Source organism: Notechis scutatus, chromosome 2 (assembly GCF_049901735.1).
Source record: "Notechis scutatus isolate UNSWTSFEM ecotype Mainland chromosome 2, rNotScu1.2, whole genome shotgun sequence".
Lineage (NCBI taxonomy): Eukaryota > Metazoa > Chordata > Lepidosauria > Squamata > Elapidae > Notechis > Notechis scutatus.
Genome location: NC_142010.1, coordinates 139,613,519 through 139,630,164, shown reverse-complemented (window position 1 = coordinate 139,630,164; position 16,646 = coordinate 139,613,519). Strand labels below are relative to the sequence as shown.

General features: G+C 38.9%; 1 protein-coding gene across 2 annotated transcripts in view; it reads left to right on the top strand.

The window, feature by feature from the left end:
- Positions 1-16,646, top strand: part of ATF7 (activating transcription factor 7) — a 123,193-nt gene that overhangs the window by 80,669 nt on the left and 25,878 nt on the right. For both annotated transcript variants that reach the window (XM_026677280.2, XM_087956406.1), the window contains exons 3-4: positions 8,668-8,764; positions 13,897-14,015. In XM_026677280.2, the coding sequence (XP_026533065.2) occupies positions 8,668-8,764; positions 13,897-14,015 (216 nt within the window). The remainder of the gene's footprint in view (positions 1-8,667; positions 8,765-13,896; positions 14,016-16,646) is intronic.

Sequence of the window (16,646 nt, the reverse complement as noted above, 5' to 3'; positions counted from 1 at the left end):
GCTGCTGCTACCCTTGGTGCTCCAGCCTCGGGCTCTGCAAGTTTGCAAAAGTCCCAGTGCGCAGCCCGTTCCTGCATTCCAAGCGCCCAGGCCGAGCTGCAGCTGTCCCTCTCTCGCCACGCCATCTCCAATAACAGCTGCAGCAGCGGCGGGAACCGTGGAAGCATTTCAGCCGCTTCTCGGGTGGGGGAGCTGCCTCCGTAACTTCCACGGTTCCCACCGCTGCTGCCGCTGTTATTGGAGATGGCGCTGGCGAGAGAGGGACAGCTGCAGCTTGGGTGACTTTGGGCCAGTCACTTTCTCAGCCCTAGGAAGAAATCATTTCCAAAAACTCTTGTGAAGAAAACTGCAGGGACTAGTCCAGGCAGTTGAGTCAAAAATGACTCAAAGGCACAAACAAACAAAAATAAGTTAAATCAGGCATGTTAAGTCTGACTTACAAGAATTTGGGGTACAGTTGGTATGTATTGGATTTTTTTTCTAATACATTATTTCAGTTCCTTCTAAGTAAAACACCATTATGTCTGCATGGTAATCATCTGTCAGATTCTTTGAGTATACACAATCAAATAGAGCAATAGATACAAAACAATTAACAGTAAAGCCCAAATCCTGCATAAAAAAGACTAAATAAATATCAGCATCAATGAAAATCAGTCACAATAAAAGCTCAAATTAGCTCTCTCGTGTTAAAAGCAGGCAGTAATCATCACCAGTATGGAAACAGCGGCTGAATCCTTTCCCATACGCCATATATTAACCTTTTTTATTTTCTCAAAGTGCCTTGCATACATAAACTTAACACTATATTGTAGTAAATTCTACACTTTTAGATTGCTGTTTTGATTGTTATATGGGGGAAATGAAAAAGAGTACACCTGAATACAAGTTAACAGCTCTGAGAAGTAATTATCACTGGAATTTTCTCTGACAGTATGAGAGCTGCTCTCTGGGTGGAATTTAATGCAGACAAAGATATCCAACACTAATTCTTATATTGTCATTTATGCAGGAGCAAGAAATAATAGTTTAGTTTTCCTCTGAGAAAACTGAAATGGACCCCAAACTCGACCTCTTGTTTTGTCTTTGTTTGAACTAATGACTGATCTGTTTGTGTCCAGGAGCTACATTTATTATTTGGCCTCTAAGGACTTGTTGGTATAATGGTTAGAAACTGGGAGGCTCTGAGTTCTACTCTTGCCTTCGGCACAAAGCCAGCTGGGTGACCTTGGGCCAGTCTCTCTTGGCCCTAGGAAAGAAGCAAGGACTAATCATTTCTGAAATTTTGTCAGGGAAACTGCAGGGACTAATCTGGGCTGTCTCCAGGAGTTAGCATTGACTTGAAGGCATTAAAAAAGGACATGGGAACACAATGGTGATTGGAGAGTGTTGGGGCTGAAAAATTACAACCTGTCTCTTATATATCTATATGAGGGTAAAAGAGTGTGTTAAGACAAGCAATAGCAAAGAAAGGAAAGGAAAGGAAAGGAAAGGAAAGGAAAGGAAAGGAAAGAGGGAGGGAGGAAGAGAAAAAAAAGAAAAGAAAGAAGAAAATGTATGCATCTCCTTGCCAAATGTTTCACAGCACTTTCTGGAAGCATTGAAGAAATGGAATGTTCTGAATTACAGGGAAGGACATCATAGCTCTAAATTGATAATATCTTCTAGTCCAGAAAACAATATACATTATTGTAGGTATCATTGATTGATAATGGCTGAAGGGATACAGACAATAAATTGAGAGCATTGAAATTGATAAAATTTCTCAGGTAGGGTGATAAGAAAAAAGGATAAAGAAGTTATTAAAGAAAATGTAATAAAATAACTTGACTGAGGTTACAAGGTTAGTTCATAGAGGGAATCTATTACTGTAACTACATATATATGTGACATTCAGCTTTCCTGGGTTAAAAACATTTATGGTCTTTCTTATGTATTTGATGTTTATAGTCATAGACTTCCCCATAGCACATAAACAGGGTAAACCACACACTATTTAATTGACCCAAATATCTCATAAGGTTTTGCAGGTCAGAAACCATAGGTTTACTATGCAACCATAAGCAAAGCAATTGTCTGTCTCAGCCTGAACTGACAATACACTATGGCCAATTCTGCCTTCTTCTTTCTTCTGTGGCATAGATGGAGATACTACTCAATATAGGTAATGCTAATATAGTTTGAAAAGAAAGCACTATTCTCAGAGAAAGGAGAATAATTTTTAACAAAGATTACTCTGAGAAGTACTGCTTTTCACACGCAAAAGCTACAACTGTATTTCAGACTTTCTCTTTTAGAGTATATTTGTATTGAATACATTAATAGTAATTAGTGGCTTTGAATATATTCTGTCACTTGGAACAAATTCACATCTACACATATTGAAGGAATCCCTTTAACTTCATAAAAGAGACTTAAGAAGTGAAATAGCTTTGACGTCCTATGGTTTTCTCAAACTGAGCTCTTTATATGGGGATAGAAGCGGAGAGCACATGTTTAGGGTTATCAAACCCAATGCAAACTGTGCTTTTATGTTGCATAGAAGTGAAAATGCTAGCCATTGCAGATTTCTAATATTATTACAAAATTTGGCAGAGATATTATTCCCTCAGTCCATGCCTGACAAGCCTGTCCAAAATTTGGAAGTGGCAAATTTGAGAGAGATTAAAAATACTGATTCTGTATTTCCAATTCCTATCCTTTTCATTTTATGTTCCATCACTTCGCCTTCTGTATGTAGACAAATGATTTAGAGCTGAAATGTTACATTTTGCCTCCAGGTTTTGGCATTAATTAGAAAACCGCTGAATCTGTTTCAGTTTGCATGAAGCACATTGTAAAGCTACTAAAACCCTATCAAAGCTTGTAAACTTCTGCATTGTAGAACAAAGGTGTGTGTTTTCTTTTTGCAATGCTGATATAAGGATGTGTGGCATAAATATAAGAATAGATATTTCTATCCCAGGTAGTTAATGTAAGGCAGGACCAAGGTCAGCTCCCAAGGCAAATTCCCAGTATCAATAAAAGAGCTTCACCAACCATATGAATTCAACAGTGCAATAAATAATGCAGTAATCATAATGCATATCTTACTCCAGTTAGCAAAATATTCATATGGGTAATTACATAGTATGGAGCCTTACATTTTTCTGCTGGACGTTCCTCTAACTGTTTCTATTTGGAGCAGTGGTACAATTTAATGGTTTGATGGCTGAGTTGTGATGAAATTCTTTAGATGCCCATTCAGTTGTGAAGTACACAACTTGCATTTATCCACCAATTTACCACCTGCTGTCCCTCTGCCTTACAACTATCCTTTACAACTGTTTTGGCATTCTTGATACATAAGACCAAAAAGCTGAGTCTTCTCAGCCTGATAATATGAGGAAGCAAAATACAATTTCATGTTTTTAAACTTAGTTCAAGGCATCGTAATGGAAACAAAGAATAACGAATAGTTTGTTTCTGCTGCAAACATTACTTGGGTATCAGAATAACTTTGGATTGGAAAATAAATAATAAAATGAATAGCTGTAGCAATGTACAATAATGTACAAAGTCAATAGAAATTTTACTAAAAAGGGGAGGTTTGATAGAAAAAAATTAAGTTATGCAAATATTGGTAGAAAAGTATTGAGTAGTACTTAGTTTAAAACAAATATTGGCCAAAGGAAAGAAAAATGAATGTAGAAGTATGTTTCTGCCCAATTTGCTACATAGAAGTGAAAGTTGGATATGTGAGGACTAACATAAAGGGAAATTGAATAGAGGTGGAAATGACTGAATTAAGTTTGCATGAGCAAACAGGAAAAGAGAATCAAAATGAATGGGTGGATTGAATATTGTGCAAATGCGAGTGACTAATATGAAGGGAGTCCATTGATGTGGTTTGTCTAAGAATAAATGAGGTTCAAATCACAAAATAAATATACACAAAAGTGAATTGATAGACAGGTTGATTTTCTAGGAGCACTTCCATCCTGAGTTGCAGAATGCATACTGCAACTCTGGGAAGCCCATGTCCCTCCGCTTCCTCCAGTCTCCTGCCACCCCAAACATTGGGTCCCACATAGCCTCCAACTTTACCCAGAGAGCCATGGTGGCACAGTGATTAGAATGCAGTATTGCAGGCTAATTCTGCCAACTGCCAGCAGTTCAATCCTGACCGGTTGACTCAACCTTCCATCCTTCTGAGGTCAGTAAAATGAGAACAGAGATCGCTGGGGGCAGTATGCTGACTCTGTAAACCACTTAGAGAGGGCTGTAAAAGCACTGTGGTATATAAGTCTATTGCTATTGCCTTAGTACTGTGCCTCACCATCTCGCTGCCCCCTCCCCAGCCAGGCCTCAGGTGATGCCACCCTGGCTCATTCACCCTGCACACCCCAGGGTTGCATCTCCACAGAGCATCTGGATCCCAGGCCAGCAGCAGGAGAGGGAAGAGGACTGTAGGGATATGTGAGGGTCTACAAAGGGATCCAAAAGGGCAGAGATGAGGGGGAGACAGGTGTGGGGGGGAGGAATCCAAGCACCCCTGCAGTTGAATTTTGATCGTATGATTGTGAGAGCACTTTAATAACTACAGGGACCAGTCGTTATAACTTCAAACAGTCACTGAATGAATGGTCATAAATTGAGGACTACCTATAATCTGCTTCATTCTTGAAGTAAATGAGTATGGCTTCTCAGGTAGTGGTATCCACCTAGAGCACAGGTGTCAAATTGATGGTGTCACATTACCGTCACATGGCATCATGTTTTTCCCATTCGCAGAGCTGGGATGGGCATGGCCTGCACATGATGCATCCTGCCTGCGGGCTGCCAGTTTGACACCCCAGGCAGGATTTGGAGTAAAAGCATGGATCCTGATTTTTTGCTCACAAGGGGAAAACCTGCTTTTAATACTTGCATTGCTAGTACCCTTTTACTTCGCTTTGAGCATATCTATGCTTTTTTTAAAAAAGCATTCTAGAAAATAGCAGCCGCTGCAAACTGCTTCTGGAGCATTGTTTACACACACACACACACACACACACACACACACACACACACACATACACACACACACAAAGGCATGGTTGCAGTCACTCAGTTAACTCCGAAGCATTTTTTTTTCCTTTTCAGAAACTAGAACAGGAAGAATGTATAATAAATGGGACATTGGAATATAGTTTCAGTTCGGTGTGGGATTACTTGTTCTGAGTACCCTCAGGATGAAGTACAGGTAGTTCCCGACTTACAACTGTTCATTTAGTGAACTGTTTAAAGTTACAACAGCACTGAAAACAGTGGCTTATGACCGTTTTCCACAGTGACCACCTTTGCAGTATCCCCATGGTCAGTGATGGGATTCAAATGTTTTTACTACTGGTTCTTTGGGGGTGGCTTGGTGGGCGTGGCAGGGAAGGATGCTGCAAAATCTCCAGTCAGAGATGGTATTTGCCGGTTCTCTGAACTATTCAAAATTTCCCCTACCGCTTTTCCAGAACTGGTCAGAACCTGCTGAATACCACCTCTGCCCATGATCATGTGATCAAAATTCAGGTGCTTGATAACTGGCTTATATTTATGACGGTTGCAGTGTCCCAAAGTCATGTGGTCGGTTTTGTGACCTTCTGACAAGCAAAGTCAATGGGGAAGCCAGATTCACTTAACAACTGTGTTACTAACTTAATGATTGCAGTGATTCACTTAACAACTGAGGGGAAAAAGGTCATAAAATGGGGCAAAACTCACTTAATGTCTCACTTAACAATAGAAATTTTGGGTTCAGTTGTGGTTGTAAGTCGAGTACCTATACAGTACTGATTTGTCCTGGCACTTGATAGTTATGGAACAACTGCTCTGTAGAGCTATGGTGAAGATAAGATAAGATAAGATAAATTTATTGTCATTGTGCTCAGGAACCTGAGAACAACGAAATAAGGTGCTCTTTCGCAACATACAACTAAACAACACCAAAAGATGTATACAAATAACAATATAAAACAAATTAAAACAAATAACAATTTAAAAACTGTACAACCAGGATATATGTGTTAAGATCACCAGATTCATAACTCTGCATTTAACCTGATCACAGCACTTGGATAAAAGCTATGTTGAAATCTACTTGTCTTGGCTTTCAGCACTCTGTATCGTCTTCCTCATGGTAGGATCTCAAACATCGGGTGGCCTGGATGTGAAGGGTCTCTCAAGATCTTTTGTGTCTTCCTTCTACATCCCATGTTGTACAAATCCTCCAATGAGGGAAGAGAACATCTGCTGATCTTTTGTGCCCTTTTTATCACTCTTTGGAGTGCCCTTTTCTCCGCCTCTGTACAACTAAACCACACACAGAGGCAATAAGATAAAATGCTCTCTATAGAGCTTCGATAAAAGGCAAGCAACAGACTTTCTGGCAGTTGTTGTGATCTTAAAAGTCTTAAAAAATACAGTCGTTGATGAGCCTTTTTTTCTAGGGCTAAAGTATTTGCCCCCCATGTTAGATCCTGTTTCAGGGTGATACCTAAAAACTTACATTCTGCCACCTGTTCTACCAAAACACCATCGATGTACAACGGCTGAATGTCCGAACTGCTCTTCCTGTAATCCACTATGAATTCCTTCGTCTTATTTATATTAAAAATAAGATTGTTTACTTTGCACCAGAGGGACAGCTGATGAACTTCATCCCTGTACGCAGACTCATCATTATCAGAAATGAGTCCCACCAACGTTGTATCATCTGCAAACTTAATGATCTTATTACTCAGATGAATGGAGGTGCAGTCAGACGTATAAATAGTGAATAAAAGTGGACTCAATACACAGCCCTGAGGAGTGCCAGTATTGAGGATCTTCGCAGAAGAGATATGTCCATTCATCCTAACCCTTTGTGAACGATGTGATAAAAAGTTTAGAATCCACCAACATATGGAGTCTGGTAGCTTCAGATCTTTAAGCTTAGACATCAATCTGTGGGGTAATATTGTGTTGAAAGCAGAACTAAAATCAACAAATAATATTCTGACATACGTTCCTTTTTCCTCCAAGTGAGATAGGGCAGTATGAAGAACAATATTGACAGCATCCTCAGTAGATCTGTTTGTTCTATAGGCAAACTGATAATTGTCAAAGGTAACAGGAAGGCAAGAAATAATATATTTCCGAACTAACTGCTCGAAGCACTTCATTATCACAGAAGTCAATGCCACCGGCCTGAAGTCATTTAAAGCATTTGCAGGTGACTTCTTAGGTACTGGAACAATAATAGAAGCCTTCAGACAAGTTGGAACAATAGACTGTAGCAAAGAACGATTGAAAATCTCAGTCCACACCCCAGCTAACTGATCCGCACATTCTTTTACTACACAATCAGGAATGTTATCAGGTCCTGCAGCTTTTCTAGAGTTTACCGCTTTCATTATACACCTAACATCATGCTCCTTCACAACAAGAGGAGCACAATGCTCGGTCCACAATGGTAGTGGTGATGGTAACTCCACTTCCAGTTGGTTCATCTCAAACCGGGCATAAAAGGTGTTTAATTCCTCTACCAACTCATGTTCTCCACCCATACTAGCCTTTTGTGCTTTAAAATTAGTTAACTGCTGAATCCCCTGCCAAGCTTGTCTCAGGTTATTATTAGATAATCAGTCTTCTATCTTTCCCTTGTATGCAGCCTTGGCTTGTTTAATACCAAAATGGCATTTTAAGTGTTATCAACTAAGTGAAAGTAACAAAGCATTTTTTTTTCTTTTGAAATAAGAAAACTGCTAGTTTTTGTGCATTTACTGTAGTAGGAAATGGAATACAATATATGGTATCTTTCTCTGACAAAGATAGCTGTTGTTTGCTTCTTTTCCTTTCAGTTCTGCAGGAAGAACTGTTTATACAGAATTTCAGTGGCTAGCTAAAATACAGATGATTAATCAACACCTTTACATTGCTTAGAAGCCCCTAGCGGGACTATATGATACATCCTTGTAGCCTTGAGGGTGTCCGTGTTTGCTACCAAGGTCCCAGAGACCAGCTATGCTTAATTCCTTTTTGTAATCATGCTGCAGGTGCAGCATAGCATATTCTGGCACACGAGATATGCAGGCCATTATTCACTGGGAGCAATGATTGAGTTGTTGCATTTCTCTGTGTTTGCATCCATTAGAATAAAGATCTTGGGCCAGCTTATTTCTGTCATGTTTCATAAACGGCAGGATCAAATCACCTCGTAGATGCCAGCTCTGTCTGGCACAATTCAAACCATTAGCTGATCCTTCCCACCCTCTCCATTGCCAGTAGTAAATAATTTCTCTCTCCATTAGTCAATAACAAAATCGACACATTTTGCAGGGTACTGCAGAGAAAGAAATACACTTATCCTAGTTGAGTTGCAGTAACTATACATTGTTGCCTTTCCCCCCCTTTTAAACATTTTTGATTATTAAACCCATTTCCTTCTGTTGGCTGAGAACACGGCATGTTATGGTTCTCCTTCCCCCCCTTTCAATTTAGAGAGATTGTGTTTGCACAGCACTTCTCTCACAATCTGTCATGCTCTGTTTTGTTTAGCGCACACTTTAGAGATTTTATTATAGCCTCTGTCTTAGGGCCTTTCCTTCCCAACCCAAATCCTGCTGCAGAATGTAACATTCTAGGATAAAAATGCATGTACTTGTCTCATTCCAGAGATTTACCAATGAAGACCACCTGGCTGTTCATAAACTCAAGCATGAGATGACATTGAAATTCGGTCCTTCCAGAACAGATTCCGTCATCATAGCAGGTATGCACCATGTTCCAGATCAATTTTAAGGGGAATGGTTAATGCAGCCCATTGTAAGATTGATAGTAGGAGCTGAATGCACTAGGTATTATTCCACCTGTTTTGCAGACTTCAGTTAATCAAGGTGAGGAAGGGAAGGAAGGAAGGAAGGAAGGAAGGAAGGAAGGAAAGAAAGAAAGAAAGAAAGAAAGAAAGAAAGAAAGAAAGAAAGAAAGAAAGAAAGAAAGAAAGAAAGAAAGAAAGAAAAAGAAAGAAAGAAAGGCTACTAAGTAGACCTGCCTTTTTATGTATTACAGAAGTATCAGATGCCTTAAGAGTTAAAGATTTACAGACAGTTCTTTAACACGTCATGTGTAATTTCAGAGTGACAAACAATAGTTGACAGCCCAGCTTCCTTTTCTACTCCCAGGTGTCATTTTTCTTAAGTGGTAGGTGATCACTTAATACATTTGAAACCTCACCTAGCACTTTGCTGGGAAGGCATTTGCAAAGCCCCAGACTACTGCCTCCTAATATGCACAGGTTTGAGGAAAATATTCCTGCCAGCCTAGCAGCAGCCATTTAACACAGAGAAGGCCATAGAGCATTCCTCTTCTATCAATTGTATTTGGGGTCTTTTAAAAACAAGACTGACAGGCTACAGGTCTTGTAAGAAATTGTCTTGGTTATAAAGTCTCAAACGGAGAAGAAAAATCCTTCAAGACATCTCTTTCTCCCATGTTGGCTGAGAACATAGGGAGTTGCAATTTCAACATACCTGAAGAGTGGGAGATAGAGTTAAACAGTTATTTCCTTTACACAGGCTGTCCTTGCATATTTTGGTTCTTTCATCTGCATCCCCTAGAAAGGGAGAATTGCAATTTCTTCTGCTACTGCAGTTTTGACAGGGAAAAATGCTTTCATTCTTGGTTAAAATAGAAATACGGAAAGTCATTCTAACTAGTTTGGGTCCATGAATATACTTGTAGCAAGTCAACACTAATAAGCCAATATTATTTCCTCTGTCAGGCAGACATACTGTACAATCTGAAACGGAGGATTTTTTTCCCCCATTTTTTCTAAATTTTGTTTTATTATAATTATTTTGAGGCATTATGTAAGAAGAACTACAGGTAGTCCTCAACTTATAACCATTATTGGGACCTTTCATCCCTAACATTGCAGTCATTAAGAGAGTTATGCCCAATGTTACGGCCTTTTTGCCACAGCCATTAAGCGAATCACATGGTCATTAAGCAAACCCAGCTTCTCCCCCCATGAACTTTGCTTGTCAGAAACTTCTCGGGAAGATCGCAAATGGCGACCATGGGACCCCAGGACGCTGCAAATGTAGTGAATACATGCCAATTGCCAAGGGCCAAAATTTCTGATCATGTGACCTAGGGAACATTGCAGTCGTCATAAATGCAAGGACCTATTATAAGTCATCTTTTTCAGTGCCTTCATAACTTCAAATGGTCATTAAATGAATGATTGTAAGTCTTGTTTGCTAACCATACTTAGTCTGATTGCTAACCATACTTAGTCTGATCAGTTTTTCAGTAAATTATAACTATAATAGAAAGCATGCTTTGAGGGGCTTATTTTTTCCTGACATATGAAGGGATTGCTGGGCAAATAGTGCACATGCTGTAGAAGAGGATAAGAGCATTGGGATTGGACAGAGGAGAGTGTCCTTAAGCACTTGCGCCCAGTAAATACCTAATAGTCAATTACAAAAAACCGATATATACATAGTTCTTTAACACTGATGTCTACCAGGTTGTGTATTGTGATACCCACAGTGACTGTTTCACAGAATTGCCTGTCATTGATTCCTATAGAACTGCAGAAAAAACATAGAACATAGAACTGCAAAAAATATAGAACATAGAACTGCAGAAAAAAAAACAATTGCTACCAATCTGCCTTTCACTGAGGACCTGTATACTGCGTGAGTCAAAAAGGGGACTGTGAAAACATCTACAGACCCCTCACATCCTGGACATAAATTGGTTCAACTTCTACTCTCAAAACGATGTTATAATGCGATAACGCATTGCACACCAGAACAACTAGACACAAGGACAGTTTTTTCCCGAATGCCATCACAAACAACTAATTCCCACAACACCGTCAAACTATTTACTAAGACTGTATTACTATTATTTTTTTCATCCTTCCTATTACCTCTCTCCTCTTACTTATGACTATAACCTTGTTGCTTGTATCTTTACGATTTATATTGTTTTATTTAGTTTCCTAGTATGATTTTGCTTATTTAGTACCCTATGACTATCACTAAGTGTTGTATCTTACGATTCTGATGAATGTATTTTTTATGTACACTGAGAGTTTATACACTGAAGACAAATTCCTTGTGTGTGTCCAATCACACTTGGCCAATAAAGAATTCTATTTTCTTGTTGCAGCTTTTGATTAAGTAGATGAATCACTCAAAGTTCCTGCTTTGCCTTTGCAAACATCAATTCATGCATGCCTCCCCCTAGCAATGACAGCAAACCAAGTTTCTGCCTCCACCACCAAATAACATAAAGTACAAATAAAAGATTCTCCTGAGATCCTCCTGGGCTTGCTCATATCAGCCAGCATATTAAAAAGTCCCAACAAGAAGTGGGTACAGTGGGCCAAAATCCAAATCAGAATATAACCCATTCTTCTGTGGCTGGATGGATGCAGCATGTCCAGTTTCATTTTAAAAGTGTGTGTGTGGTGGGGGGTGATTGTAAAAATTCAAAATGCTGTGTTGGATTCAGAGGCCAAACATTAATGGCTTCAGTGCTTTATACACAATTCTCTTTTCTTCTGTATAATGAATAGGAGCAAAAAAAAAAAACACATTCAAACATGCAGTATTCAAATCATAAAACATATCCCTTTTGACACTGAACATGTTTAAAATTTTATTTTACTGCATCGTGTACAGTGGTATCTCGGTACACATCGCTAATTGGTGCGGCAAGTATTTAAAAAGGGCAAGTCCCAAACAAACAATGTGACTTATCACGTGACCCTTTGTTTCAGCTGGGAATATTTTTCTGTCTGTCCCTTTTCTTATGTCAGCGACCTTTCCAGCATGTCCGACTTCCTTCCTGTCTGTTCTCAGCAGTCATTCCCCTCTTCCTAATGCCGTACATAGAGTACTAAACAAACACCGAGTACACATCAAAAATGTGTCGAGTACCAAATTTGACAAGTTTTGAAGCAGTCGAGTACCAAGGTACCATTGTAAATTTAAATGCTGCAAGTAAATCTAAAACAGGCATGCAGAAGCAGAAATGAGAAAGCTTTTAAAATGTTGCTCCTTCAGTGGCTTTTCTGCAACTAGCAAAAATCTAGCCGGAGGCAGCCAAACAAGGAAGGTTTTTGTAAATTGGGAAAGGGGACTGTCTCTCTCTCTTTTTTTTTTTTTTTTAGGCCATTGATATGATATAGCTGGAAAGGAAGAGCAAGTGGAGAAGGAGGTTCTGAGAGGGATAAGAGCAAAAGTTCCCCACAGATAGACCTGCATATTCATTCCCATTCTCTCTCTCCCTCTCTCCCCCCTCTCTTTCCCCCCCTCCCTCCCTCTCTTTTCCTTATTAGAAGAAGGGATTGAAGCTCTTCATAAACGGGATGTTCTTTTCATGTCTCACTATTTGGATAAGATACTAGCAAGATAGAGATTCCTTATTCCTTCCTCATTCTTGATATTTTTAGAAGCATCTCTACATGCACACTGATGCATCTTCCTGAGATCCTCTGAAGCACAACTTCATGTCCCAGCACCCTTCAGAGCAGTACAATGTCACGGGCTTTCATATGCTCCTACTGTAAGATCTCCCCATCCTATTATGATATAGCCAATCTGTATTCGCTATTTCTAAGCTATCCTCCTCTTATCTTTTAAAATGCCCGCATTCATTCCTGCCTTTTTTTAAAAAAGACTTTTTTAATTTTTAGACAAACATACACAAAACATAAAACCATCTTCCAGTTACATACGGTTGGTTGGTTACAGATCTTTTGTGCATCCTCCCCATAGTCCTCACTTACAGTTTGTATAAATTCCCATATTATAAATTAATATATATATATAGTATTCAGCTTTGTTCAAGTATTTTCCCACGTCATTATAGTTGTGCTTTTAAAGTTGTAGCAACGTTTTGGCAGAATCTCATCTGCCATCAGGCTTCTGTATAGTGTTCGTCTACAGAAGCCTGATGATGGCAGATGAGATTCTGCCGAAACGTTGCTACAACTTTAAAAACACAACTATAATGACGTGGAAAATACCCGAACAAAGCTGAATACCATACATATAAATACCCGCAAAAACTTAAGAAAACAAATCTAATATATATGTATACATTATTATCTTTGTTAATCATTTATTTGACTAAACTATTGTTCCATCATTTTATATGAGATATTCAAAATTTTAAGTTAATTTATATTATAGCAATTCATTACATCATCCTAAGTCCATCCAATAGTAGTACATTTTTATATTATGTTCTGTATCATTCTGTTATCCTTGTATTATAAAATTATCTGACATATTTCATTTCCATATTTTTTGTCTAACCATTGATAAAATGAATCCCATATCTTATAAAATTGTTTATCTTCTTGTTCTCTAAATGTCAATTTACTCATTTCAGCACATTCCATTATTTTCTTAATAACTTCCTCCTGCGTTGGTATTTTCTCATTTTTCCAATTTTTAGCAAATACGATTCTAGCCGCTGTTAAATTCATTCCTGCCTTCAGGTCTTGACCAGCCCCTCCTACTTCCGACTGCATTATAGTCCTCCAAAAATGCAGTTCATTTATACATACATTTTCCTATCTCCATTACAGATTTAATACCACATATCATTGTAAAATACATAGAATTCTGTTCTATATTAATACATGGCTGAAATCCAATGTGCTCTGCACAGGGCAGGGTGGTGATGATGATGATGATGATGATCAAACCGACACAGACACAAGTATCTGAATAATGGAATCCAAACTTTCTAGCATGATTAACTGCATTGTTACAAAACTGTGCTATAAATTAATATCCTGGCTGCTCATTCTGTGGGATGAATCATGGACTTCAATCACATATTTCTTACTGCCTTTTCCTCTCCTTTGCCAAACAGATCAAACTCCAACACCAACACGTTTTCTGAAGAATTGTGAGGAAGTTGGTCTCTTCAATGAGTTGGCAAGCTCATTTGAACATGAATTCAAGAAAGCCTCAGAAGACGATGAGAAAAAGGCAAGAGGCAACGTATTTTGTCCTTACTAAACTAAAACATTGAGCAACATGAGGGTCATCATCTGTATCGAGAAATATTGCCAGCTCAGGGAGAATTTAGGTTTTGTTGGTCAAGGAGCCACACTTAACCATGGAGAGGGTGAGGGGCAACCAACAAGGCAAAGTTGGCAGTCTGTGTCATGCATGTAAAGTAGTGCTTAAAAGTATGCGAATTCTTTTGAGTTTTTGGTATTTCTGCATTAAACATTAAATTAAATTAAAACATCTATTTTCCACACATGTCCTAAAAATAGAAAGAAAAGAAAGAAAACCCAATTAAACAAACAAGTTGAAAACATTATACTTGTTTCTTTATTTATTGAGGAAAATGATCCAAAGCTGCATATTTGTCTGTAGCAGTGGTCCCCAACCTTTCCAGCTTTGTGGACCAGGGGAGTGTGGGGGAGAGGGAATGGTTCCATGCAAGCGGCGGGCACACAAATGGAGCTGCGTGCGTACTCGTCTGCCACTTCCATGGCCCAGTTTTGGACAGGCCTGTCTGCAGCCTGGGGGTTGGGGACCTCTGGTCTATGGGGTAAATAGTTATGGGCATCCCTAGAGTGAAACGCATTGCACCTCTGCTCCATGAGTTACATTGCCAGTTTGCTTCCAACTATATGTGAAACAGCTATATGTGAACAGCTATATGTGAAAAGATCACTTGAGTTTATCATAGTTACTAGATAGATATGCCATCTATTATAGTTATGTAGTCATTTATTAAAGTCACTAGTCACGTGGATTTTTTTAAAAAAACAACAACAGTATGCTATGGTCATTTTCTGAGATATTGCTCCAAGTTCCTAATCTACTGTAGAGCTCTGGGATTTTCTGGTGGCCTCCAGATTAATACAAATGAGGCCCTAATCTGTTTTGCTTTCTGAAGATCAGCCAAGATCTACTGGATGCTTCCACCTGCTATAACACTCCATCTTAGGCATTTGTTTGATTTATGATGAGATCTAAAAGAGAGGAAAAAATTGTAATGCCTCCGTGCTGCTTCAAGCTTTGTATCCCAGCCATAGCTAATGTCAGATTTCACAGAACCCCGTTAGTACAGTAATGAAAGAAATGTTGAAAAATAGATTTCATGAATTCATATTTTAAAATGAGAGTTTTTTTCCAAAGCGTTGGAAAGGGATTCTTGGCTAGAACACACATATATTTGTATTTTATTTTTCATATTTTTCTTTATTAAATCATCTGTATCTTATTCTGCTCTTGGAAGGAGGTATCCAAATGCTGCTTGTTTGAGTTCGCATTTTCCCTCCCTCTTTCTCTAATAAACCTTAAAACAGGAAGCATTCAAATTGAATTATTTATTAAATAAGAATTTAAAATAGGATTAGACCAGCCAGAACAAGAAACTAAGCAACCCTTGATCTCTTTATGTCTCATATTATACTTTTTAATATAAATAAACAGCCACGGGTCTCTTAATGAAATCCTTATCTTGCCTGCTAAATTGCTGCCTTGCTGTTCCCACTGAGCCATTCCTTTATGTCTGTCTGGGTTCCTTGTCTTTTAAAAAATGTGTGGCAGCCTTGAATCTTAATTTTAGTTTTTAATTTGAAGTTTTGTTTTATAGCCAAACACTTCATGTGTTTAGACCACCCATAGCCCTATTGCTGGACTTTTTAAAATAGCTACCACTGCGACTCTTAATTTGGTGGAGTTTGTCTCCCCTTCCTCCTAGTTAAATATATGACTCAGCCTTAGTATTTCTAACCTCAGCAAGAGCCTGCAGCGGTTCCAAGCCCGGCTAGTTTCATGCAGGCTGAAGGAATTACTCCTCCAAGAATAGAGCTGCCTGGATTGTTAATTCCAGCTGGTTTCCTAGTTAGAAAACTTGGCGGATTTTGCCCGCCACATTCATGGGATACTTTAAACGCTTTGCTAAATCGAGTCCAGTTGCTGGTGATAGTTTTACTTTTGCGGATGTGTGTAAATTGATTAGGGGTGAGGAGAATGTTGCTTCTTCTGGGTAGTTCCAGCTAAGAGATGTTGATGATCTTTGTAGTTGAAAAAAAAGATTGGGGTATTTCCAGATGGATGGGTGACTCATCTCCTGGGTCAAGACGAGTCATATGGAGAAGCTCCATATTCATTCGCTCCTCAGTGCGGAGGCCTCTTTTTTAAAACCCTGCTGCAGGCCCAGACCTTGTTTTTAGTCTTTATGCCATATGAAAAGGGCTGGTGGCACCTCTATTTTATCTTACAGCAACCCAATAAACTAGTTTCTTCTGAAAGATAGTAGCCAGTTCGGCTGTTTCTCGGATACCTGCTGTTTCTCACAGAGAACTTGATGCTTCCTAGTAGATGTTTTCAGCAATGGTTTGTCTTCTGAATGATTCCCTAATGTGGTTCTTCCACAGTTTATGTTTTCTGCATATCCTTGGCCTAAAAATGCTGACTGGGAATTCTGGGTGCTTTGGAGCTCCACTTCATTAAAGTGAAGCAATTTAATACTTTTAAAAAAATTGGACATGCTCCGGTTCTTTTAACTTTAGTTTCAAATCACCTCATTAAGTTGGTAGATGAGCAGAACTGAGGCATCATCCTCCAAGAGGGTTAAATGTGATCCTCCTATTG